Raw genomic sequence first — 24,865 nt, 5'->3', positions numbered from 1 at the left:
ACTGCAAAGTAGTATTTACAACTTAGGTTCTCTTATTTGATTAATCTATGACAGAGGAACTTCATCTACCCCAAAAATGTCCAGCTGAAATGTGGCAACTGTTACAGGGATTGATTCAACATGTGCTTAATGTTCTTTTATTCAATGGGACTTCAGCATATGCTTAAAATTGAGCATGTAATTATGTGCTTTGATAAGCAGAGATGGTTGTAATCACATACTTTAAGTTAAGCATGTGCTTAAGTACTTTGTGAATTGTGGCCTAAGAGCATGCACCATCGCTATACAATAGTTTAGAACAGGAAGCAAAGAAGAACACCATAGCCAGCTGAAACCCCAAAAGGTGCCACTGAATTGATAAAACCCAAGTTTTTCTTGGAGAACATCAAATACTTACCTTACTTGACTTGTGACAATGACAGGATCACAGCGAAGGGTTTAAACAGCACTGTTTGTTAAAAAAGTGATAACTCTCCATATCTGGATTAATCACCACATTTTAAGTGAGGTGCAATACTTTGGGAAGGCAGGAATTCTCTGTGAAGCCTTAAAAATATATTGTATTATCCTGAATTGCATACTCCTTGAGACAAAGGCTGACCTTCTCTATGGACTTGTTAGAATAGGAACTTGAGGAATCATGTTAGCTAACGTAATGCTAACCACAACTCAGCAGTAAGTGCAGACAATAACTGGCATGTTTTCCATGTCTGTAACTACAGGGTTAGCATGAATAGATGGCACAGCTTTCCCTGTCTACACTGACTGCAAAGTTGTGTTAAGTATCATGTTAATTAACATGATTCCTCAAGGTCATGTTCTAACACAACCCAATTCTCTAGTGAAGGCAATCCCTAGGTTTTGTGCGACATCAAACATGTTGTTGGTGCTCAGTACATTAATAAACAATAATAATACCAGGCTGTATATGCCTGGCCTACTAATGGGTTTGCATCAGTTCTGTAAGGTTGCTAATAAGATCTGAGCTATCAGTATGATTGTTTAAGACCAAATAGCATTGAAGTATTTCTAGTTTTTTTTGCCTGAGGAAAAAGATGTTGATGTTAATGGAAAAGAGAAGAAAACCACATACAAAGAGATACATGGACTTTCTATAAAAACCCCTCAGTGCAGCTCTTTCTTACCTTTAGGGTCTTGGGGAGGTTTGTGATGAAGACGAGAAGTTTTGAGTGTCTCAATATTAACTGCCAAAAAATGTCCCTCTTCACAGCCCATATACAGGTCAGATGTTGCAGTCCAACAGTGGATGGTAGGGTGGACTGAAGGTTGGATGTCATCTTTAGGCTTCAATATAAAAATCAGCAAGCTTCCGTTAAAAGTGGCAAACATTTGTATTCATAAATATGTAGATTCAGAGATTTTAAGGCCAAAAGTTAGCAGTAGATCATCTAGTGTGACCTCCCATATAATGTGGGCCAGAAAATTTCACCTACTTACGTCTTTATTGAGCCTGTTAACTTGTGTTTGACTAAAGCGTATCTTCCAGAAAGAATCCAGTCTTGATTTTAAGATATCAAAATAGGGAGAATCCATCACTTCCCCTGGTTGTTTGTTCCAATGATTAATCACCCTCACTGTTAAAATATTGTGCCATATTTCTAATTTTAATTTGTCTGGGTTTAATTTCCAGCAATTGGTTCTTGTTATGCCTTTCTCCACTAGAATAAAGAGCCGTTTAGTATCTGGTATCTTCTCCCATTGAAGGTACTCATACACTGTAATCAAGTCACCTCTCAATCTTCTTTTTGATAAACTAACCTGACTGAGCTCTTTAAGTATCTCACTGTCTCTCCAACCCTTGAATTATTTTTGTGTCTCTTTTCTGCACCCTCTCCAATTTTTCAACATATGAAACTACATTTTTAAAATGTGGAGACCAGAACAGGATGCAGTATTCTTGTATCAGTCTCATCAATGCTGTCTACAGAAGTAAAATCATCTCTCTACCACTACTCACTACTACCCTGTTTACACATCCAAGGATTGCATAGCCCTTTTAGCCGCACCATTGCCCTGGGTGCTCATGTTGAGTTGCTTGTCCACCTAAATCCTCTTCAGAGTCAGTGCTTTCCAGGATACATTCCTCCATTCTGTAAATATAGCTTTCATTTTTATACCCAGACATATGATCTTGCATTTGGCTGTATTAAAACGCATTTTGTTTGCATGGGCACAGCTTATCATGCGATCCAGACCGCTGTTAAATTACCTTGTGCTCATCTTTATTTACCATTTTGCCTGTCTTTGTGTCATCTGCAAATCAGTTCTGGGCACATCTCTATCAGACTTCCTATTCAAGCTTGGGCAAGTCACTTATCTTCTCCATACCTAAGATTCCCACCTACAAAATGGGGATAATAGTACTTCCCTACCTCACAGGAGCTCAGATGCTATGGTAATGAGGGTCATACAAGGATGGATGAATGGACAAAGGGTGAGGGGATATTGCTAAACTGAAATGAATTCAGTGAAAAACAACAAAGACCATTAGGTAAACAGATTTAAGAGGAAATATTAAAAAAATTAAATATTAATAGCTTGGATAAGTGGTGATTAAATGAGTGATAGTAGCTGGAATCCCACACTCCAGGTAATGCAATGGAAAATCAGATCCAATAAGTCTACAAGAATTTGAAAGGTGTAAGCATGAAGGAAGGAAAAGTATTTAATAGAATACAATGGATTATAGCTAATTGTAGTGGGATAAATGAAGAAAGCAAATTTAAAGAGAATAGCAGGAGAAGCTTCCTGGCAGTGATATATATTACCTATGAGATAAATCCTCCAAAGAAGTTGCAAAAGCCCCATTGCTTAGCACATTAACAGCTGATCTTCACAGAACACTAGCCTATGTAAAATAGGGACTAATCCTATGCTGTCAGAGAGATGGACAAAAATGATCTAAGAGATCTTTTTCATCTCTAGTTTCAATGGACGGTAAGAATTGTTAATCCTTGGGTGCTTGCCTAATTCTACATTGGTCAATGATTACCTGCCTAACCAAAATCCACTGTTGTTTCAACTGTATAAAGGTAACATTCTTCACTTCTTGTCCAAAACTCTTATGAAGAATTACTGAGAGCTATTGTAATAGCAATCACATCCCACCCCAAAAGTAGCTGCATTTTAGTGGTGGATGAAGTAATGTGTATAGTCTGTAATTCTACAAAACACCTAGAGTCTTGCAAAAGGCTCTATAGGAAGTGGAAAGATGGATGTTCTTGTGCTGGAAATAAAGGATTGAGAGTCAGAAGTACCTGAGTTTTATTTCCAAGATCTGCCAGAGACTCTCTCTGTGATTTTGGTTAAATCACTTTCTCTCTCAAATGGGATATTTATCTACCTCAAAGGTGTGTTGTCGGATTCAATCCATTAATCTCTATGAAGCACGCTGAGGGAAGATGCTTCAGAAATACAGTGGACTAATATTTATTTCATAAATCAAATAAGAATAATAAACTCTAGTATTATGCTAGTGATTCTATAATGAAATGGTCATTATATCATCCAGATATATATTTCATATAGGTATTTTTACATATTTTATGTCCACACATCTTTTTTGCAAGATAGTAGCTGAGTTACTCTGACTCAGAGGCTTCCTGTGTAAGTCCAGGCGGGCATCTGTTGTAATGTCCATTTCTAATCATTGTCACGACTCTACATATGTTATAGGCACAGAGTGCTAATTTCAGAATGGGACCATGTATAACTCTTACACATGTACATCCAGGACAAGGGAGTCACAGGAAGCACTCCCATTTGCGGTTTGTGTTGTGAAATTATGCAATAATTCATAAGCTTTCTAAAGCTCTGTTCCTTTAAATAGCGCACTCTACAGGAAAAGCCCAGAATCCTGGACATGAAATGTTTTGTGGAAAGCTGATGGCATCTAACAGTGCATGGCGACAAAGAGGAGCCATGTTTAGATACCAAGTCTGAGCAATTGCATAAAACTCAGGGTCTTAGCTATAAGAGATATTGAAACAGAAAATATCTCCTTGCGCAAGAAGAGAGAGGGTTAAAAACTTCACACTGATGCCCCATTTTGGCAACACTTGGTTACCACTCCAGCTACAACAACATATTCTGAAGCACAGTTCGAACATGTGGGTGTCCATAAATATAAATATTTAGAATATCCTTTCCTCTGATTCAGACACAGCGACAAAGGACATAAATCTTCCTTTTTGTTGAATCCTGTCAGGACCTGGAATATTTTCTCGAGGGCATGCTCCTGCTCCTTTTGAATTCAACTGAAAAACCTCACACTGACTTAAATTAGAGGAGGAAGATGTCCTTGTTGATTGAATGAGCATACAAGGTAGTAGAGAGGAAAAAAATTCCTTAGTATTTATCAAAGTGAGACATTTGTGCTTTTCTGAAGATGACTTTCTGGTCTTGATCAATGGGAGAAGGTCTTACAGGCTAGACAAATCACTTTCAACTCCAGAAGCTTATGTGGAAGTTTTTATCTCCAACAGAGCCCAGAAGCCCTAAAAGGCTGGAGAACAAGGTGACCATTGCAGCCCACCAACGGTAAATATTACTGTAGATGGTAAGGGAAGAAAGAAAAGAATTCCTTGGTGAGCACATTATCTTCATCTTCTGCACAGTGCCACTTAAGTTAGCGAATGTCCAAAGTTGATGCTGGACTTACATATTGACAGACTTAGTCAACTGGGCCTGAGGAGCCTCCCCCATCAGTACGTGTATGTGAGACTCTCCCACTCCTGCAGCTCTTCTGGAGGGTATCAGCGCCCAACAAGCACCATTTTTTAATTTTTCTGATTGAAGGAAACCCGTGCTATTTGCTAATTTAACTAACTAGAAAGAAAATAGCCCCAAAGGGCAAAATTAAAAGAAATCAGTGAGGAAAGCATTGAGGACAGTGTTTGTGATTCAAGCTCTCTGCTGTCACAATGGAACTGAAGCATGGGTGAGGACCCCCCATTCCCCTTTTATATCTTCAAAGTGTGGGGCGCGCCCCCCTGAGGGGCATGGAGGAATGTTGTGGGGGACATGGGAGCCCTCACCACCCTACTGTGGGGCTCCCAGCAGGAGTCTCCGCTGCCCTTCCATGGGGCTCCCAATGGAGAGCCCCTGCCACCATGGGACTGAGAGTGGGGAAGCTCCACCTTCCTGGGGCTCCCAGCTCAGAAGCCCCACCACTCCGCCACAGCTGGGGGTGGGGGAGAGCAGGAGGCGCAGACAGGAGTAAGTGTGGGTACACGATAAAACGTTTGGGGACCACTGGGCTTTACCGACCCTGATGTGATTTATCTGGGAGAATAGATGTTTCAAACCTGATGTGTAAAATAGTAAGCCATCCCTGAGATTATAATGCTAATATGCGTTTCATAAACATTGCTGAGAGAATAGACCCCTTTCCTAGACTGAGCTAGTTTAATAGGCTTTCAATGTATGAATTTTGCTCACATCTGTCAGTATGCTTACAATAAGAACACTTTGTATTAACGGCTAGATGCCGAATTGTAATTACCCTGAATGTTTCTGCTTCATCCCCTGCCAGCCCAGCAATGGCTGAAATTGGCAACACAGGACCGTAGTAGAGGTCTTGGATATCAGGATGTGAAAAAAAGACATCCTGGTTATACATCAGTGACCCATCTTCAGTAGGGAGTCTGACAGGCCTGCAAAAAGAAACACAGAAAGTAAACGCTGATACATAGCTGGGAAGTATGTTTTCAAAACCTGGAGACTCTGACCCTTTGTTGATGTTCTACTACAAAGACTTTACCTCTATTACAACAATGAAAGATTGATGTAGACAACCATTTTACATGGTATATACTGTTGCAATAAAGAGTAATAGGCCTGGTCCACACTGAAAAGTTACACCAGCATAGCTATGTCGATCGGGAATGTGAAAAAACACACACCCCCACCAAGCAATGTAGCTATAACAGCAAAATCCCCAGTGTAGGTGCAGCTATGTACATGGAAGAGGCTTTCGTTGACATAGCTAACTTCATTCAGGGAGGCAGTGTTCCTACAGTGACTCCTTCTGTCAGTGTAGGTTGAGTCTATGCTATGGGGCTAAGAGGACATAGCTGTGCCAGGACAGCTATGCCAATATAGTCTCTGTAGTGTAGACATACCCACAGTCTTTTTACTACAGGAGAGGTAAGGTCTGCTCACAGAACTAGGAGCTGTGAACTTCTGCATTCTAGCCCAACATCTACTTCAGACACTGATTCCTTTTTGTCTTGGGCAAGTAACTTAACCACTCTGGGAGTATGTCTACACTGCAATAAAAGACCAGAGGCAGCGAGTCTCAGAGCTCAAGTCAAATGACTCAGGATCATGGTGCTTTGGTTGTGGGGCTAAATATAACAGTGCAGAAGTTTGAACTCAGGCCTGAGCTCCAGAACCCCGGGAGGGGGGAGGGTCTCAGAACCTGGGCTTCAACCCGAGCAACTATACTGCTATTGTTAGGCCTGCAGCCTGAACCCCACGAACCTGAGTCAGTTGAACCATGCTCCAAGACTTGCTGCTGCTTGTTTTTTATTGCATTATAGTCACACCCTAGGTCTCTGTCTTCCCCTTCTGTAGTTTGGGGTTAATAATTACCCACCTAGCAGAGAGTTGTGAAGATTCATTGTCAATGTTTGAAAAGTGCTTTAAAGATGAAAAATGTTCTAAATATTATTCTCCTATTGCATTCTAAGTGGCATTCAGAAAGTGTCTCTTGTGTGTGACCACCAATCAGACAGCAGAGCACCTATTAAAATGTAGAAGGGAAGGTGAGTATGCGGCAGTTTGGGGAATATGCTGATTTATGACTCAATGACATTTTATGTTAAATTTTACAAATAAATAAAAATCCCTCAATCAAAATTCACTTCCTGCTGACTGGAGTGAAGAGAGGTACAAATATATTTAAATATATCATCCGGTGTAAACTTTATAGTGATAAAAATAAAAAAGAATCCAACTTCATTTTCAGATCCCACATTAAAGACTGGTCTACATTTACATGTTTTACCAGCATAACTATGTCAGTGAGGGGTGTGATGTTTTGCTGATGTAGTCATGTTGATAAAAGCCTCAGCATAGATTCAGTTATAATGATATAAAGTTACATGGTATCAGTATAGCTTATTTCAATTCTGAACTGCAATAAACTATACTAGTATAAGCACTTTTATACATCCACACAAGAGAAGGTTTGCTGCTTTACCAGTATAGTTTAACCAGTATAGTTAAAGCAGCAAAACAATTAAGTGTAGACAAGCCCTGAGTCTGCAGTGCTGGGTGAATTACACTGAGTTAGAAAAATCATTTTTGGATTTGTAAACTCTCCATGCAAGATATGAAAATCACAGAGACAGCAAACATTGGACCTCACATGGGATTTTTTGCAGAGCCAGTCTGTGAGCACATCTGTACTTTAAAACAGATACATTCCACTTTATTAAATTATCTTTGCCAGCAAGAAACCCTGTCCAAACATGGTAATCCCATGCAACAGCAGCAGTGCAAGATCCCCTACGTTGCCCTATCAATATTCCTGAGTCCTGTTATGGCAGAGCCATCTGTAGGAGTGGGAAGATGGTCCTATCTCTGTGTGCATATTCAATCCTGGACTTCTTTAGCAAAGACTGCTACCAAATCTGCCCATTCATATGAACTTTAGTGGTGGTTGTAATCTGGACGCCTGAGCGCTAGGAAATGGGATCACAAATTCAACACACATAAATATACAGACAGACAGTTAAAATTCTTATTGGTTGTGATTTAAAGGGTTGTCAGTTAATCTTAATTGAATCATAGTCTTTGTAAACTGATATAGATCAAGGATCCTAGACACTAAAATAAAGTGAACTCTCTAGTTTCCTTTTGACCTATAAAGTGTGTTACTTACTTTGACTTAAGATGATGTTCTTGATCATTCCTTTCAATATTCCAGATAGTAAGTGAGCTTTCAGTGGACAAACAAAGTTGGTGCCAGCTCATGGGGTTAAAACTCATAGAAGTCACTTTCACACCTGGTTGAGATTTACTGCACAAAAGGATATTTTCTTGCCAATCCCTTCAAAAAGGAGATTAAAGAAACAAGTATGAAGTCACAAAATTCAGAATGACCATTTGGGTTTGATCCTGAGAAGTGCTGATTGACAGTCATGGCAGCAGGAATCTGGTACCTTGTCACAGACAAAAACCTTTTACTGTCAATCCAGTTAATTCCACTTAGTGGGAATGACAAAAGAAGCTGAATAATCAGTCATATGTCAAATGAATATTGTTCAGAACTGACATTGCTACTAACTAAAAAAACACTGAAAGAATATGCAAAACAAACATGTCAGCAAGTCCTGCTGTGCATCATAGGCAGCTATGTTTTGTGGACAGGGCCCTGGGCTGGGAGTCAGGAGACCTGGGTTCTATTTATTATTTGTGTGATTCTGAACAAGTCACTTCCCTTCCCCCACCTCTGTGCCTCAGTCTTCCTATCTGTAAATGGGGTCAATAATGGTTACAGGCATCTGTAAAAGAGCTTTAAGATGTATGGATAAAAATGCTATAATTATTATAGGTAAGAAGGTAAACATTTGTGTTTTCACATGCTATCCTTCGGATTCTTAGCATCTTTGGAGGAGAACTGTCAGCATCATTTGTTAATTTTCTGAACAACACATTTGACGCTAACTTATTAAAATTTACAATTTAAAAATATATTGATAAAGCATGTCACAAGAACATGGAGTTGGAATTACAGCTTTATTATATACAACTAAGATTGGATTAAAGAAGAACTCTAGCATGTACATGCTACTATAAATGGGTTTAGTATAATCCTGCTGGTCTAGCTTGTGACAAATTCATTCACTGATATTGACCAGGATGCAAGAAAATGATTAACATTAATATCACACTGCAAAAATGGGTTTGGGGGAAAAAATAAAACATGACTTAAGGGTTCTTATCTTGATGCACAAGTATTAACACATGTTTAGTAGCTCCCATTAATATTAAAGGAAGTCAGAAGGTGAAATTCTGGTATAAAAAGATATTAATGTAGTTCTCTCCCTAAAGATTTGTCAGTGTGTTCTGATACGTAGCAAGCAGTGCCAAGATTCTTTTGTAATAGCTAATTTACTAAGATATGAAGTGATACAGTGCATGTGTCTGAAAAAGCATCTGGCAATGAGCCATTGCTTTGAACAGAACAGAAGAAAGATCTAGGGATAAAATGTCTCCCATGAAAAGCAGTTTTTCATTATCCACAAGCCTTCTATACTTCAAGCCCAGGCTAACCTTAAAAAAACTCTTTTATGTATACATAGCAAACAATTTGAGGATTACAATACAGATAGAGACATTGCACAAACATCATATTGAAATTGCAGAACAATACTAAAAATATTCTGCTCTCTTTTATCCTGTAAAATATTATTTCTGTGTACCCGAAGTAGAATGAATGCACACTGATGGGTAATTAGACTGCATAGATGAAGACCCTGATCCAACAATGAGCTCCACACAGGTGCACAGAATGTAGTTCATTGCAGGACCAAAGCCTAGTATTGTAACATCCTGTTATTTTTATTACATTGTTTCAGACTTGAATTGTGGGTCATTCCATTGGGACAATTAGCTGCTGGGAGTCAAATTCATTCTGAGGTCACTTTGCTGATTAAATAAACTTAAAACAGATGGCCTTAGAAAGTTCCAGTACTTGGAAAGGTTCCACTATTTCTAGTGGAATTCCCTATTTTAAAGATACGGAATCTCTCTAGGAACGACAGAATATTTCAAACCTGTGGAACTTTTAAAGGCATGAACTGGGTCAACCATGTTAGTTGTGTTCTGAATGGTGATTGTTCATGCCTTGTAGCCTGTACGCTCTATAGGACAGAGAGTCTGTTGTCTGGTGCGCTTTGTCTGTTGTAAAAAAGCATGTTTAGGCCTAACTCCTGAGCTGCAGTGCACATCTAGAGTATGTGGTGAATATTATTTTTCTCCACTGGGGGCTGAGAAGAGGAATCATTATTACTATTTATTATACTTCAATCCTAAGGTGGCAGTTGCCTTCTCACCCCACACATGCCCCTGTACAGACAACTGTCTCTATGGACTGAGCTGTACACAGGATGGAGACTTCATGTGCATGTCTGCTTGGCCACCCCATAATCCTTCCTCCCCAACTGGTACTGAAGAATTGTGCAGGTTCCACTGCTAGAGAAACCAGCCCAGAAACAAAAGGTAGGGGCAGGATTTAACTCATGAAGAACAACTTAAAAAATAAATCATGACTTCTATTTTCATTATCCTCAACCTATCTCACCATATATCTTTTCACAGCACTGAAGCTGGAAATAATCAGACCAGGTGGCCCAAACACATCATGTAGTGCTATTGTTTGGCACAGCTATGAAAGCGACCTGGGTTCAAGTACTAGTCCAGGTCTCTTCATTCCAAAGCAGGGAGTGCTGTGGAAATTGAACCTGCTGAGGTGATTGCATGGACAATAAAAGAGTGGTGGGGTCTTTAAATCCCCTTTCCTGTTCTGAGCTGGAAGCTGTGACAAGAGTGGTGGTGTTTTAAAAAGAGAGAAACTGGGAATTCTCAGGGATTTGACAGGAGTGCTGAGGCTTCTTGAGGGAAAACAAATACATTGCATTTACATACTTTATATCCCCAATCTGCTTTATAGACTTTATCATAATCTTCATATGAGCCCTGTGAAGTTATTAAGATCCATTTTACAGAGGGAATAACTGAGTAGGGATGTTAAATGGCTTGCCACAACCATGAGGGAGTCAGCAACAGCATTAAAACTCAGAAGTTCCTGGCTACCAGCCCTGTGATCTGGCTAGCAGGCACCTTTCTCTCAAAATTACTGCTGCAGCCAGCTTCCAGGACTGTTCACATAATTAAGTGGTGTAAATGGCTTATTTTCCTGTTACAAGTACATGAAAATGTAAAATCTTGAAGAAAACAGTCTTGAAATTAGCTGTGGCAAAAGAACAATAAATCTCATATGAGGTTTTCCACACTACTGAGTTAAAGGCAATTCTGGCAGAGAATGTTTGCAGGCAGTGGCAGACCAGAGAGGAGAGGAAGGAGGAACCTAAAGCATCATTTGGCCTTACCTGTTTCTCTTGGCAAGTCAGTGAATTTAAGCTCTACTCAAGAAGTGCACATACAAAAACTTTCATCTAAGGTACCCAGCACTAAGGAACACATCTGATACTTACCATACTGAAAGAGCAAATTCTGGGACTGAAGAGTAACTGGCCAGATATGGACCTGTGTAACTGAATGCAAGTAAAGAGTAGTCCAGCTGAGCCTGCCCTAAAATATAAAATTAATAGCAAGGATTTTAGTCAGCCTTAGGCTTCACTTTGGACAACCACAGGCCTGATGCTTTGCTCCATCCCTGCGAATTCACTTTGATTTGATCATACAAAGACAATTTTCATTATGGTTTCTAAGAAAAAACAAAAACAGGATGTAAAACAGCTTGGATAGTTCTATTCTAGAAAAGAAATAATCCTCACAGATATTGATGTCCACTCACCCCTTCAATCCCAGCCAATACATTATTGTCCCCTATGTAACATTCTCCTGGAGTTTCCATCTAGTTTTATTAATACTTTGCGCTTCTAAAGTGCTTTCCCTCCAACAATCTCAAAGTGCTTTACAAAAATTAATTTATTCATTACTTCCTCCATACAGTAGTGAAGTATTTATGACCTCATTCAACAGACTGGGAAACTGAGGCACAGAGAGATTAAGTGACTTGCCCAAGATCACACAGGAAGACTGTGGAACAGGCAATAATATAAACCACATTTCCTAACTCCCAATCCTTAACATCACCTGAGATGTCTAAAGCAACAGGTTTCCACCACTTTCCTTAGGGGCCTGCTCCAGTTTAATAAATCTCATTGGTAGGAATTTTTTCCCATTATTCAGTCTCTGTTTTCCCTTAATTAATTTCATCCCATTAAAGCCTTCCACTCCTTCTTTGGTGTTTACATTTCTTAAATGTTTGTTACCATACTCCCCTTCAGTTGTTGTTAACTAACATACATATATATGTTCTTATCAACAGGTTGACTCTGTGTATGGCACAGCAAATTTAAGGAAGAATCTTTAGGCTTTTAGACTTAAGGCTTAAGCAAAATACACTTCTCTAGCTGGAGGAAGGCAGCCCTTTGCCTGCTGTTTTTGCATTTTAAAGGGTTTAGCTGACTCAGTCATATTTCTATAGTTTTAAAGAATCCATTGTGAGGACAGACAGACTGACATCATTCAAGTGATTAACTCAGCCCATGAGGTACTCTACTCCAGAATAATATATCCAGCAATAAAACTAGTAAGAAGTGGCTAAACCAATTTTTCTTTCTATGGAATAAGAAATATAAAGTCTTCTTAGGAAACAGTCAGGATAGGACAACATTAAAAACCAACTTCTTCAGAAGCAGATACCTTAAAAAACCAAATTCAATTAGAACTTCTTTGTCTACTGAGAAAATCCTTGTGCATGTTTCTTTAAGTGTCTTATTCAGAAGGAAAAGATCAACTATGAATACAATGTATTTTAATCAAGCTGCTAGCACTGATGAATCAGTCAGTCCCTGTTCCTAGTGAAATCCATTGCAAAGATCCCATTGATTCCCATGGATGCAGCATTAGTCCTTAATAGTGCCCTTATCATTCGGCTCTTTGCCACTCTTGCAAATTTAATGGGATTTCAGTGGATCTAAGGCAGGGTAATTGATTATTTTTTGTCAAGGTCCAAATTTCTTGGTCAAGGTGTAATCAAGGTCCAGACTCCAGAGAAAATAATACAAAAATAATAACAATAATGGTAATAATAAGTAAATCAAAAGATTTTAAAAGCATCTGGTGGTTTGGATTTGGCCCACGGTCTGCCTATTGACTATCCCTGAGCTAAGGGCTGCAGATCTGAGTCTTTATCTGAAAGCTATACAGGGATCTATACAGTGGCTTCCTTCATCTCTCCTGTCATTAAATATCTTTCTGCCATGCTATTTTTAAGAGGTTTCTATTCTTACCAAAATGCCCTTCACAAGCTAGTGATTTAGTATTTGTTTTACTGGAATAGGAACAGGGAGGGAAATCCCCATCACTACCTTTTATTTCTGATCGTTTAACCAGTCCTGGAAACGTGTAGATATAGATGACAGGATGTAGCTTCTGGTCTGAAAAAGCCACCACTTGACTGTTCCCATTCACTGCAAAAGCTCCCACGTGACCATTCTTACACTTCAGCACTGTCTTCTTCTTTGTTTCAATGTCAACAAAAAGGATGTAGTTGCCAGAGGGGTAGCAGATAGTCTTGTTATTGACAAAACCAACATTCCTGTTTGTGAATCCCTGAACCCATCTTTGGGGAAAAACAAGTGAAAAACAAGTGAGCATTAGACACTGAACATAAACACATTTTAAAAATACGAAACAAAACAAAACATGAAAAAAGAGAATGGCAGCAAATGAAAATTATACTGACCCAAGGCCTGGGACTTGCTATGTTCAGCCCTGGATCACCGTCAAAAAACCCACCACTAAGGCTGAGGGCCAGAGACAGTTTCAGGATCCAATACCGTGAATTATTAGACCAACATTTCTCAAAGCATGGGGCATGCCCAACTTGGGGAGGCAAAAAGGACTAGCAAGAGGAGCTTGGGCAAATGTCTAAATTTTTCTTTAGTTTCAGATTTTCACTTAAAAAATCTGCCTGGTTTACACACAGCTTTTGTAACCATTTCTGTTAAGGGTGTGATTTTCTACTGATGATGAAAAGGTGTAGATGCAGTTATACCAGTATAAAGGTGCCAGAGTAATATAACTTAGGTCCGCTCTACACTGAAAAATTTGCCAGCATGACTACATGGGCTAGGAGTGTGAAAAAAAATCACACCACAACAGTGACATAGTTTGCTAGCAAAAAAAAATCCTGTATAGGCACAGCTATACCGTCAGGAGTCCGTTTACTGATATAGCTTATGTCAGAGAGGCAGGGCCAGTTCTAGGGACAGGCGAGCTGGGCAGTCTCTCTGAGCATCAACTTCCAGGGGGGCACTGTATAGCTGTGCCACTCGGCTTTGGGGATTGGCTTGGGTTGGCCTCTTGGGGCAAAAATGTTTTCTTCTGTGGCCAGCAAAACAGATAGGACTGCTCCTGCAGGGAGAGGCAGGACTCCTATTACTGGTATCAGCTGCATCTCCACTAGACAGAGGACTTGCTCTTACAGCTATACAGGCAAAGCCTTTGTAGTTAGACTAGCTCTTACTGCCCTGCCCTCACAGGAATAAGTTATAGAGGTATAAAGCACCTTCACCCCAGCATAACTGTGTCCACACTAGGGTGGTTATACCACTTCAACTATATCAGCATAGTTTAAGTGGTTCAGCTTTTGAGTGCAAACAAGCCCTTAGTCTTTAGCTTTCTTACAATAAGAGAGAAAACATTCAAAACCTGATCCAATTGTAACTGATGCAACAATATCTGACTGAATTTACATACAGCCCGAAACAATAGCTCTACTGCCCCATTCATTTCAATGCATACTAACTCAAATGCCAATGACACTTTAAATGTCTACCTTGTTAAGTATGTCACAGGGTGGGGTCTGGAAAGATGCATAAATTAAGGAGGATAGAATTGTTTTCATTTTCCTGAAGGGGGTGCGTGTTAAGCTTTTAAAAGTTTGGGTAGTACCGTACTAGAACTATAAATATATACCTTATACTTGTGATCTTCAGCCTGTTTTGTCACAAGCCTTTGTGACAGATTGGCAGAAAAGTATCCCTCACTGTCCCATTAACCCTTTGTGTAGTACCTTCTACAGTTAGCACCTTTTCTCCTTTCTTCTGTCCCTAATCTTTCCTTCTCTTCTGTCCTTTTCTAAGTCTTTTTTCTGATTATCACGTCTGTGAATTTTTCTACTTTCTATTTTCTTTTTCTGTAGTGGGTTTTTTTTTTTTTTTTTGGCAGGGTTGGGGTGGAGGAAGGCTCTCTTCCCCTTCCTTCCTCCCCATGATGTCTCTCTCTTACTCTTTGCCCCACTCACCAGAGGGCTATCTGCTGTTTGAGAAGATTGGGGGTGCTCATTTGTGGCTTGCTAGGGGATCGCCACATGCTCACAAGATGAGCTGAGCACCATGGCAACAGAGAGAGATGTTAAGCTGGTGAGCTCCTTCCTGAGCCCTCTACACATGCACCAGATGCCTGGCTTGCCAGGGCAGGTTGGCAGACCTGTAATGAATACGCAAGAGGACCAGTAGCTCACTTTTATCCAGCATTGGTTCTGGGCCAATGAACAAAAAGGACCTTTTGATGTCTATACACAGAAAAAAACTCACAAAAACTTCTCTGAAACATATATGCAGACACAAAGTTACTATGATAGCACTACAATTTATGCTTATAAAACATACAAGTATCACACTTCACAATCAGACCAGACTGTGAGCTGCCAAATTCAGGTCAAAAACTGCAAACAAGTTCAGTTTCAGTAAAAGGAGGTGACTGAGCTGGTCAGAAATTTTCTAATGGAATGTTTTCCTGTCAGAAAATGCCGATTCAGCAAATGTGCAACATTTCATGGCAATATGCTGTTCTCCATAAAACTTTGTTAAAAAAAAATGGAATGGAGTGTTCTGATAAGGTCTTTCCATTTTGATCTTTCCAGGACAGAATGTTTTGATGTTCCATTGCAAAACTACTTTTCATTTGAATTTTTTATATCGTATAATATAAAATAAAATAAAAATAAGTCAAAATTGGAACAAAACACTTCAATTTTATTTAAACTAAAACAATTGGAATTTTGTTTCATAGACATTTTCAAAAGTTTTTGTTTTAATTCCAGTTCAGAATGAAAAAAAAAATTCAGAATCAAAAAGTCTTTGTGATGTGGAAAATCCTATTCCCATACAGCTCTAGAGGTCACCTCAAGTCTCTTGAGTGACCTACTCAGACTGAACGTTGGACCACACTGGCCAGCTTCAGAGATAAAGGAATATTACTATTTAAGGATCAGAAGGGTTGTGGCTGCAATGTGAGGCTTTTGAGAGAGAAGATAATAAAGGATTACATGATTATCTCCTCCAATAAGTGCTGCAGTTAACTGCAGGCTCTGCTTCCAAATATTAGTAGTGGTAGATGATCTCATGGCTGAGATACTCGAAGCAGTAGAGGGGATTTAAACACTTATTTTCCATTAAATTAAACAGAAAAATGTGTCTAAATGCCTTGGAAATCTCAACCAATATACACGTGGAATGGATTAATTTGACTGTAACTCATTTTTGCTCAAATCCAGAAAGGATGTTGTGGGATTGGCATATACTTTGAGAGAAGGAAAATTTTCACTGCATAGAGGTGGGACAATTGGGGATCAAAAAATTGCAAATCTCTGGTCTGCAAGTTAAATTAATCTGGCAGGGACAGGGAGGGAAGGAGATAAAGAGGTTGAGAGCCACTGGGGTAGGAAACAACAGAGTTGAGGTGATATGGACAGGTTAGGGAAATTTCGTGAATTTGGCCTGAGGGGCTTTAGACAGGATGGACTGAGGGAGGGGGACAGATTGAGTATGCGGGTTCAGGGGTGGGGAGCAACAGGTGACATAGGAGCTGAGATTGAGTGGGAGCCTCTGAGGAGTGAGGTACTTGGGGCTCAAGGGAATGTGTGAGGAGTGGGGTACATGGGATTTGATGGGGATGGAGCTCTGAGTAGGGTACATGGAGGTTAATGAGGGTGAAGCTGTGGAGCTTGGGGTAGATGGGATTGAGGTACATGGGGTTAATGGGGTCAGGCTGAGAGGAGTTCAGGGGTGGGGTATGTGAGGTTTGATGGGAAGGGGCTGACAGGGTCAGGCTGGGTATATAAGGGTTAATGGGGGCCTAATGGGTATAGTACATGGGGGTTAATGAGGAAGGGTTAAAGGGTGGGGTACATGTGGTTAACAAGGGGACCGAGAGGCTTGGAAGCAGGGTAAAAGGGTGGGGCTGACAGGCTCAGGGGCAGAGTACAAGGAGTTTAAAAGGTGGGGCTGAGGGATTCAGGAGCAAGGAATTTGGGGTTAATAAGGTGGGCTGAGGGGCAGGGCATATGGTGAACAATGGAAGCTCAGGGACAGGGCATGAGGCAGGCTACATGGGAATTAATGGGGAATTTTGAAGGCAGGGCACATGGGGGGTTTAGGGCACATGGAGGTTAATGGGTGGGGTTGAGGGATTTGGGACTGGCATACATGGGGGATAATAGAGGGCTGGGGACTCTAGGGCAGAGCACATAAGAGTTAATGTGGGGCTGGGCACATGGTGGAGATTGGAGGCTGAGGGCAGAAAATATGGGGTTAATGCTGGGGTGGGGCACATGGAGGTTAATGGGTGGGGATGGGGCTCAGGGACAGGGCACATGGGGGACTGGGGTGGGACACATGGGGTGTGCAGGGTTTGTGGGCAGGCCCCATGGGGTTAATGGGTGCGGCTGGGTGCAGGACACATCTTGGAACGAATGGGGGGCTGAGGAGCTCAGGGGCAGGACACATGGAGATTAATAGGGTAACTGGAGGCAGGGCACGTGGGGGTTAACGGGTGAGGACAGGGCATATGGGGACGGGGCATAGGTGCCTGCAGGGCAGGCCACATGTGGAGTTGGGGGAGTTTAGGAGCTGAGGGCAGGGCAGGGCAGGGCATAGGAGGGTTAACAGGGTAGCAGGAGGGTGAGGCACCTGAGGGGCTGGAGGACAGGGGACAAGGGGGCGGAGCACACGGGGATTGCGGGTCTGGGGGCGGGGCACACGGGGATTGGGGGCGGGGCACATAGGGGTTGGGGGGCTGGTGGCGGGGCACACGGGGATTGGGGGCGGGGCACATAGGGGTTGGGGGGCTGGTGGCGGGGCACACGGGGATTGGGGCCGGGGCACATAGGGGTTGGGGGGCTGGTGGCGGGGCACACGGGGATTGGGGGCGGGGCACATAGGGGTTGGGGGCTGGTGGCGGGGCACACGGGGATTGGGGGCGGGGCACATAGGGGTTGGGGGCTGGTGGCGGGGCACACGGGGATTGGGGGCGGGGCACATAGGGGTTGGGGGGCTGGTGGCGGGGCACACGGGGATTGGGGCCGGGGCACATAGGGGTTGGGGGGCTGGTGGCGGGGCACACGGGGATTGGGGGCGGGGCACATAGGGGTTGGGGGCTGGGGGCGGGGCACACGGGGATTGGGGGCGGGGCACATAGGGGTTGGGGGGCTGGTGGCGGGGCACACGGGGATTGGGGGCGGGGCACATAGGGGTTGGGGGGCTGGTGGCGGGGCACACGGGGATTGGGGCCGGGGCACATAGGGGTTGGGGGGCTGGTGGCGGGGCACACGGGGATTGGGGCCGGGGCACATAGGGGTTGGGGGCTGGGGGCGGGGCACACGGGGATTGGGGGCGGGGCACATAGGGGTTGGGGGCTGGGGGCGGGGCACACGGGGATTGGGGGCGGGGCACATAGGGGTTGGGGGGCTGGTGGCGGGGCACACGGGGATTGGGGGCGGGGCACATAGGGGTTGGGGGCTTGGCGGGGCACACGGGGATTGGGGGCGGGGCACATAGGGGTTGGGGGGCTGGTGGCGGGGCACACGGGGATTGGGGCCGGGGCACATAGGGGTTGGGGGGCTGGTGGCGGGGCACACGGGGATTGGGGCCGGGGCACATAGGGGTTGGGGGCTGGTGGCGGGGCACACGGGGATTGGGGCCGGGGCACATAGGGGTTGGGGGCTGGTGGCGGGGCACACGGGGATTGGGGCCGGGGCACATAGGGGTTGGGGGCTGGTGGCGGGGCACACGGGGATTGGGGCCGGGGCACATAGGGGTTGGGGGGCTGGTGGCGGGGCACACGGGGACTGGGGGCACAAGAGGCTCGGGGGCTGTCAGGGCCGGCGCAGGCGGGCGGGCTACGAGCGGCCTCCCCCCACCTCACTTCCAGGTCGGCTCCTCCGGCGAGGCGGCGGCGGCCGCTGTCCCCCCCATTCTCCGCTTCGGACTGCATAGCCCCGACCCCAAAACAGCCGTAACTGAGTCCGCTCCACCCCTACCCGCCGCAGCGTTTACATCGGTCTCCTAGGAACAAGAACAGCCTCCGCCATTGGCTATTGGGGTGCTTCCTCCGTTCGCCTGCCTCCGAACGTGCAGCTGATTGGTTAAACGCTCGATGCGGGCGCCAACCAATGAGCGAGCGGGTGCCATTTAGTTTTGAGAGAGCGGGAGTGTTGGGACTTCTCATTGTGGGCTGCTTCAGAGCCCTGGATCTGCCCCTCCCCCCCATTTACCCTCTCCTATGGGGGCGGGGCAGCTTTGCACAGCAGCAGAGCTGAGAAATGAGGAGTAACAGGGACAAAACAGAACCAGTTTGGGTCAGGATCACTTTGGATTGTAAATTGCAATGGGTAGCTCTCAACCCAGAGGGTGGAACAATCAGCCCACAGCTGTGGCCCATGTGACATCCCCTGGGCCATAGAGGTGGTATATATATGGGGTGGGGTGCATGCATCCACACAACAGGTAGAGACCTGCCTATGTGGCTCACAATGGTACATGGGTTGAGACTTCACTGGTCTATTGGGATAGGTTTAGGGGTCTGTTGTAGAACCCCAGGTTGAGGGTCACACTTGGGTGTGGATAGAGAGCTTGCTAATAGTATTTAGGCTATAAATACTATTAGGAATTGTGCCCTAATGGGAGACTTTAACTTCACTGTGAAGATAGTAATTATAGTGGTAGGGCCCAGTGATTCCTGGATGTGATAGAGGACGGTTTTCTTCAAATCATCACTGAACCAACAAGAGGTGGTGTAAGTTAAACCAGGTGTCGGTAAGTAGTGAGGCCATCTTAAAAGAGCTGGTCATAGGAAATAACCTTGGATTGAATGATCGTGAGTTCTGTCTAAATGAAATGGAAGGATAAGCAAAATCTGATGATCATCTTGTGTTTTTTTTATTTGAAAAGGGCAACTTTGGGGAATCTAACAGAATTAGATAAAGATGTTAACCAGACTAAGAGCTCAAGAACTTAAATATAAAGGAGGCTTGGAATTTCTTCAGTTAAACAAAAATTGAAATTTGCAATCCAAGCAATGGGAAAGAACTTGTGGGGGAAGGCCCAGCTGCATGAATAACCACTGCAAAAAGATTAGGAGTTACCAGAGAGCCTATAGGGAATGAAAAAGACTTCATAAGGAATGAAATTGATCAGCAAAAAAAGCTAGAGGTCAGAAAATGTGGGAACAAAGTTACAATTGCTAAAAGTCAAGCTGAATTAGCTGTTGCCAATGAAATTAAAATGAATAATAAAATGCTTTGTTAATTATATAAATAAGAAGTGAATAAGGAAGGATGAGTTTGTGTCACTGGATGGGGAAGGAGACTAAAGCTAATGTAGGTATGGCCCAAAATGTAAACTAATTCTTTGCCCCATGTACCTCAATAAGTCCTCTAATCATCAGAAGAGGGAGGTTCAGGATCAGCCTCCTAACAGAAGTTTTGGGGGCAAATAATAATTAGTTTTTAGAGAGAGCTGGACAAGTGTATGAAGGCAACTGTACAATGAGGTTGCTTGTTTTGGTCTCCTTCCTCTGAAGCATCAGAAATGGTGGTGGCTAGAGATGGCACATTAGATGAGGTAGGGCCAGTGCTCTGAGGTGGTGCCAAGCCTTCTGTCTCTTGGTTGCTTGATTGGCTCATTCTTGCTCACATGCTCAGAGTGTAACTCATCACCACATGTTGGGTTGGGAAGGAATTTTCCCCCAAGGCAGATTGGCAGTGACCTGGGAGGGTTTGTTTTTTTTTTGCCTTCCTCTGCAGGGTGTGGGTGCAGGTCTCTTGCCAGGATTATCTAGATGTATCTCACTTAATCATTTTCCTGCTATTGCAAGGGCCTTGGGCATTGATGCACCTGGGTCCCTCACCTCTTTCCCTGTGGTACATAATACCCTAGTCTCCTGTGGGCTGTAATACTTTGATTTCAGTTGTTGGGTTTAGAGTGTGGGTGCTAGGTGGTGTTGATGGCCTGTGATATACAAGAGGTCAGACTAGATGACCTTCCAGCCTTCAAGTCTATCATCCACCCACCTCAGCACTCACCTGATATCAACTCCCCATGTCTAACACCCACCTTAGCACCCATTTGATATCAACCCCATTGACCCTCACCTCTACCAGCCATCAGCTAACCCCACTGCAACGCCCATCTGATATCACCCCCCATCACCTCTTCCACCCAGCCACTCACTCACTTCAACCCCCACCTGCTATGTCCTCCCCTAAATCTGTCCTCACCTCTACCAGCCATTAGTTAACTGCACCACCACCCCTCCCCCCAGCAATCACCTGATATCAAAGCCACCCATCCACCTCTGCCAACCACCCAGCTCCACTGGTATCAACCCTCACCCCCAACTCAGCATCCATCTAGTATCAACCCCAGCCCACCTTTAACTTCGTTCCTGTCTATTATCAAACCTCTCTACTTCTGTCCTTCCCCCACCTTCGCCAGGCCCCCCGCCCCACCCTGCTGAGGGTGATGCATTTTTTCTCAGTGCTGGAGCTCAGTAACTAGGCAGTGAGGCCCATGTACTAGGTTAGCAATTGTGGGGAGGGGGAACCCTTCCCAGAACGTTAGCAACAAATCTATCAAAAAGTGACTTTGACGATGATCCTGCAGTCCTTACTCAGGCAGCATTCACTGCTGGTTGAAGGGAGTATCTTTGCAGTCCATACTGCACCATCCACCTGCATTGTAACCTAGCTAATTATTACCCACTGCTAATTTTCTTGCATCCTCCAGACACTGGATTGCTCCAGTGTGCAGAGGTGGATAAGAAAGCTTAAGCATTCTTTCTCTTCCAGCACTATTGATTATTGTTCCAAGCGGGCACATGCACACTTGCTTCCTTTCTCATTCAGAGCGTGATTTAGCATGTCTTTCATCTAGATAGATAGTTACATAGAATATTTTACATCGTTTTCCTTTTGTGAGATACTTTATCCAGGGGAATTTTGTTTGGAAAAATGTGGTGGTGATTCTAATGTTTCAAACAAAGAGCTGCTGAAAAATTAACCACTGGAGGGCAGATAAGTGGAAACATTTAAAATTTTTATCTACATATTTATGTGGCTTTCATCATTGTAGCATCTTCAGAACCTCCCAAGTATTTTGACAGCAGTATCAATAATAATCTCTCTCCTTTCATAGGACTGTCCTGGGAGATCATGACCACAGGGGCTATACCATAGAGGGTAACAGGGACCAATCTCACGGAGGGCTCTGAATATCATGACAGAGACTCCAAACTGGATTTTAGGCAGTGGGAGCAGAGAGCAGAGCACTGGGGTTATGTGATCAGTGTTGCTAAGCAGAGAAGTTACTGCATTATGTGCCAGATGGAGCTATTTCAGGGTGTGTGGCCTCATTCCTAGATACAAATCAGATTAGGTGTCAGAAACATTCCTTTGTTATCCACAGTGAAAAATAATATGAACAGATGGTTATTGCAATGTCATGCTGAGCTATGCATCTAGACTTGTACTGTCCAAACCCTGGAATTCATCATTATCCAGATTGGGCATTGGGTCTGAGTTCTGTCCCCAAGCGTGGCATGGACTGCTCCTGCCTTGTCTTCTTGCCCTGTGTGTAGGTGAATCCTTTATAGAGAATACCACAGACTGCATTTTGAGGGGGCCCTTTCATCCTACAGTATTTTAAAACTTTATGCATAACGCCATTGAAATGGAGTGGTCTTTGTGGTGGAGGGCACCAACAAAGAGCACAGAGGAAGGACACTGCACAACAGAGAAGGAGAGAGCATGGAAATTCTGCCCCAGGACAGCAGGGCAAACTTCCTTACCAAGAGTGCCATGATGTTGTCCATTCAGATCACTCAGTAAACTGCATAATACTTGGACAGGATGAGGAGGAGCTTTGCTCACTATATTGAGACTTGGTGCAGGGATTTCAGGGAGTTGGCTAAGTGTTCAGACCTGAGGCTAAAATGGCTAACCGAGCCCCCCAGGCTAGGAGATCTGTCACATACCATACTCAGTTTCCTAGGGTGCCAGCACTGGGTGTCATCATCAAAGCATTTGGACAGAGGGTGTTATCATGTGCAGATCTTCTGGTGTTGCATTGTGTATATGGGTCCTACTTGTCCTTCCTTCAGTTACCTGCTATGGGTTACCAGAGTGCCTATATCCTCCTTAATTACTACACCCCTCCTCCTTGCATCCTGATCAGCCAGATTATTTAAGTGAGTCACTACTTCCATAACCAAAGGGGATAGTGACAGTTCCCTATTTAACTCTGTCCCTGTAGGAGGTAAATAAGGGCACTCAGAGGAAAACAGAAATGTCCCCTAAGAAATTATTAATTTTGGTAGCTGGGATATTAGGTGTTTTTGCCTGAGAATCTCCAGGAAAAGCAGAGGTCACAGCAAAGGCTGTTGGCAAGGAACAGGACATGCTTGGGCAATACACGCCACTCCCTGATAGTATACACCACTCCCTGGAGCAAAGTTAGATAACCACACAGCAACACTGACTTAGCAAAAATTCAGGCAGTTGATTCAATGCCAACCTTAGGGTTCATTAGGCCAATAAAGTATCAAATCATGCTTTTATCAGCATGGATCACCTCTCTGCTGACTGTTTCTCATGCTCTTTGGCCACAAAAGAGATGAGAGATCGGTCATCATGAGGGGGCATATCTAGGGTTAATGGTAAAACAAAACAAGAGTTTGATAGTCCCATTGTGCATCCTAAGAACTAGACGGTGTCAAATAGGCACAGTCCTGAACTGAGGGCAGGTTCACAATGCCCCCGGGGTAGGGACTGCACCTCTGCCTCATTTTACCAGAGGGATGGACTGCACTTCTGGCTGGCCCTTCCCTGAATAACAGGGGGGGAAGACTCTTTATGCTCCCTTCACCTTTATTTTGCACCCACATAAGGGCCAGGCAGTCTGGCTGGGAATGTCCTTACTCTGAAAGGGTAGGAAAAACGTGAATACTTCTATGTTCTGCTGGAGAACTGGGATCATAGGATCTCTTCCTCCCCCCCGCCCAATCCATAGTTTGTGCAATTCAGGTCCTGCTGTGACTTATGTTTGTGTCAGGTGTGCTCACCTTAACCATGCATTAAACAAATTACAGGAGTTCATAAGAAGCAGGCCCCCGTGCAGCAACAGCTGTGGCAGAGGCTGGTGAGTTCCATGAGGCATTGTCAAGCCAGCACTGGTGTGAAGCCCAGCGTCCATTGTGCCCCTCTTTTATTTTCATCTTGAAGGGGAGGGTTCTATCTGAATCGCAGGCTGCTGGAAGCATCAGTGGTTCTTCCCTTCCCATCCAGCAAGTCTGTCCATACATTCCATTGCAGTGATGGGGCCAATACAGGAATTTTGCCTTCGGGTGCCCATTTAACTTGGAAAGTCATCTGGGGCTGATTTCGTGGCTCCCTGGCATAGACAGAACAGGATAAAGGAAATTAAAAAGAATTTAGCAGTGTCTGGGTCAGTGTCAGCACAGGATGGGATAGAATTATATTAGATGGCAGGGTGAGCACTGGCTTATCCATTCTGACCTCCTGCATCTTGAGAGAACTATTCACTCCCCTTAAAGCCTGAGCCAAGTTTTTCTTGAATATCCCAGCCATAATAGTGCCGCAGCTACCTTCCTTGATAAACACAGACCAATGGCATTTACTGTTAGGAAGATCTCAAAGCACATTACAACCGCGATAAGCATTAATAGCCTTGATTTACAGATGGGGAAGCTGAGTCAAGGAGAGGCAAAGCGACTTGCCTAA

The 24,865-nt window shown here is 43.7% G+C and overlaps 1 protein-coding gene across 2 annotated transcripts in view; it reads right to left on the bottom strand.

The window, feature by feature from the left end:
- The window catches only part of CFAP43 (cilia and flagella associated protein 43), a 78,123-nt gene extending 59,057 nt beyond the window's left edge, over window positions 1-19,066 (bottom strand). The window contains exons 1-6 of one of the 2 annotated variants that reach the window (XM_067536944.1): window positions 18,989-19,066; window positions 13,152-13,405; window positions 11,247-11,343; window positions 7,910-8,077; window positions 5,525-5,675; window positions 1,146-1,305 (exon numbers count right to left, since the gene is read on the bottom strand). In XM_067536944.1, the coding sequence (XP_067393045.1) occupies window positions 1,146-1,305; window positions 5,525-5,675; window positions 7,910-8,077; window positions 11,247-11,343; window positions 13,152-13,405; window positions 18,989-19,062 (904 nt within the window). In that variant the 5' untranslated portion in view covers window positions 19,063-19,066. Of the gene's footprint in view, window positions 1-1,145; window positions 1,306-5,524; window positions 5,676-7,909; window positions 8,078-11,246; window positions 11,344-13,151; window positions 13,406-18,988 lie in introns of those variants that run through there. The other variant, XM_067536945.1, reaches the window with a different exon arrangement.
- Window positions 19,067-24,865: the final 5,799 nt, after the last annotated feature.

The sequence above is a fragment of the Emydura macquarii genome, unplaced genomic scaffold (assembly GCF_026122565.2).
Source record: "Emydura macquarii macquarii isolate MOO-44397 ecotype Brisbane River unplaced genomic scaffold, CSIRO-AGI_Emac_v2 contig_3692, whole genome shotgun sequence".
NCBI lineage: Eukaryota > Metazoa > Chordata > Testudines > Chelidae > Emydura > Emydura macquarii.
The sequence above is the reverse complement of the archived record's forward strand: the minus strand, read 5'-3'. Positions and strand labels throughout refer to the sequence as shown.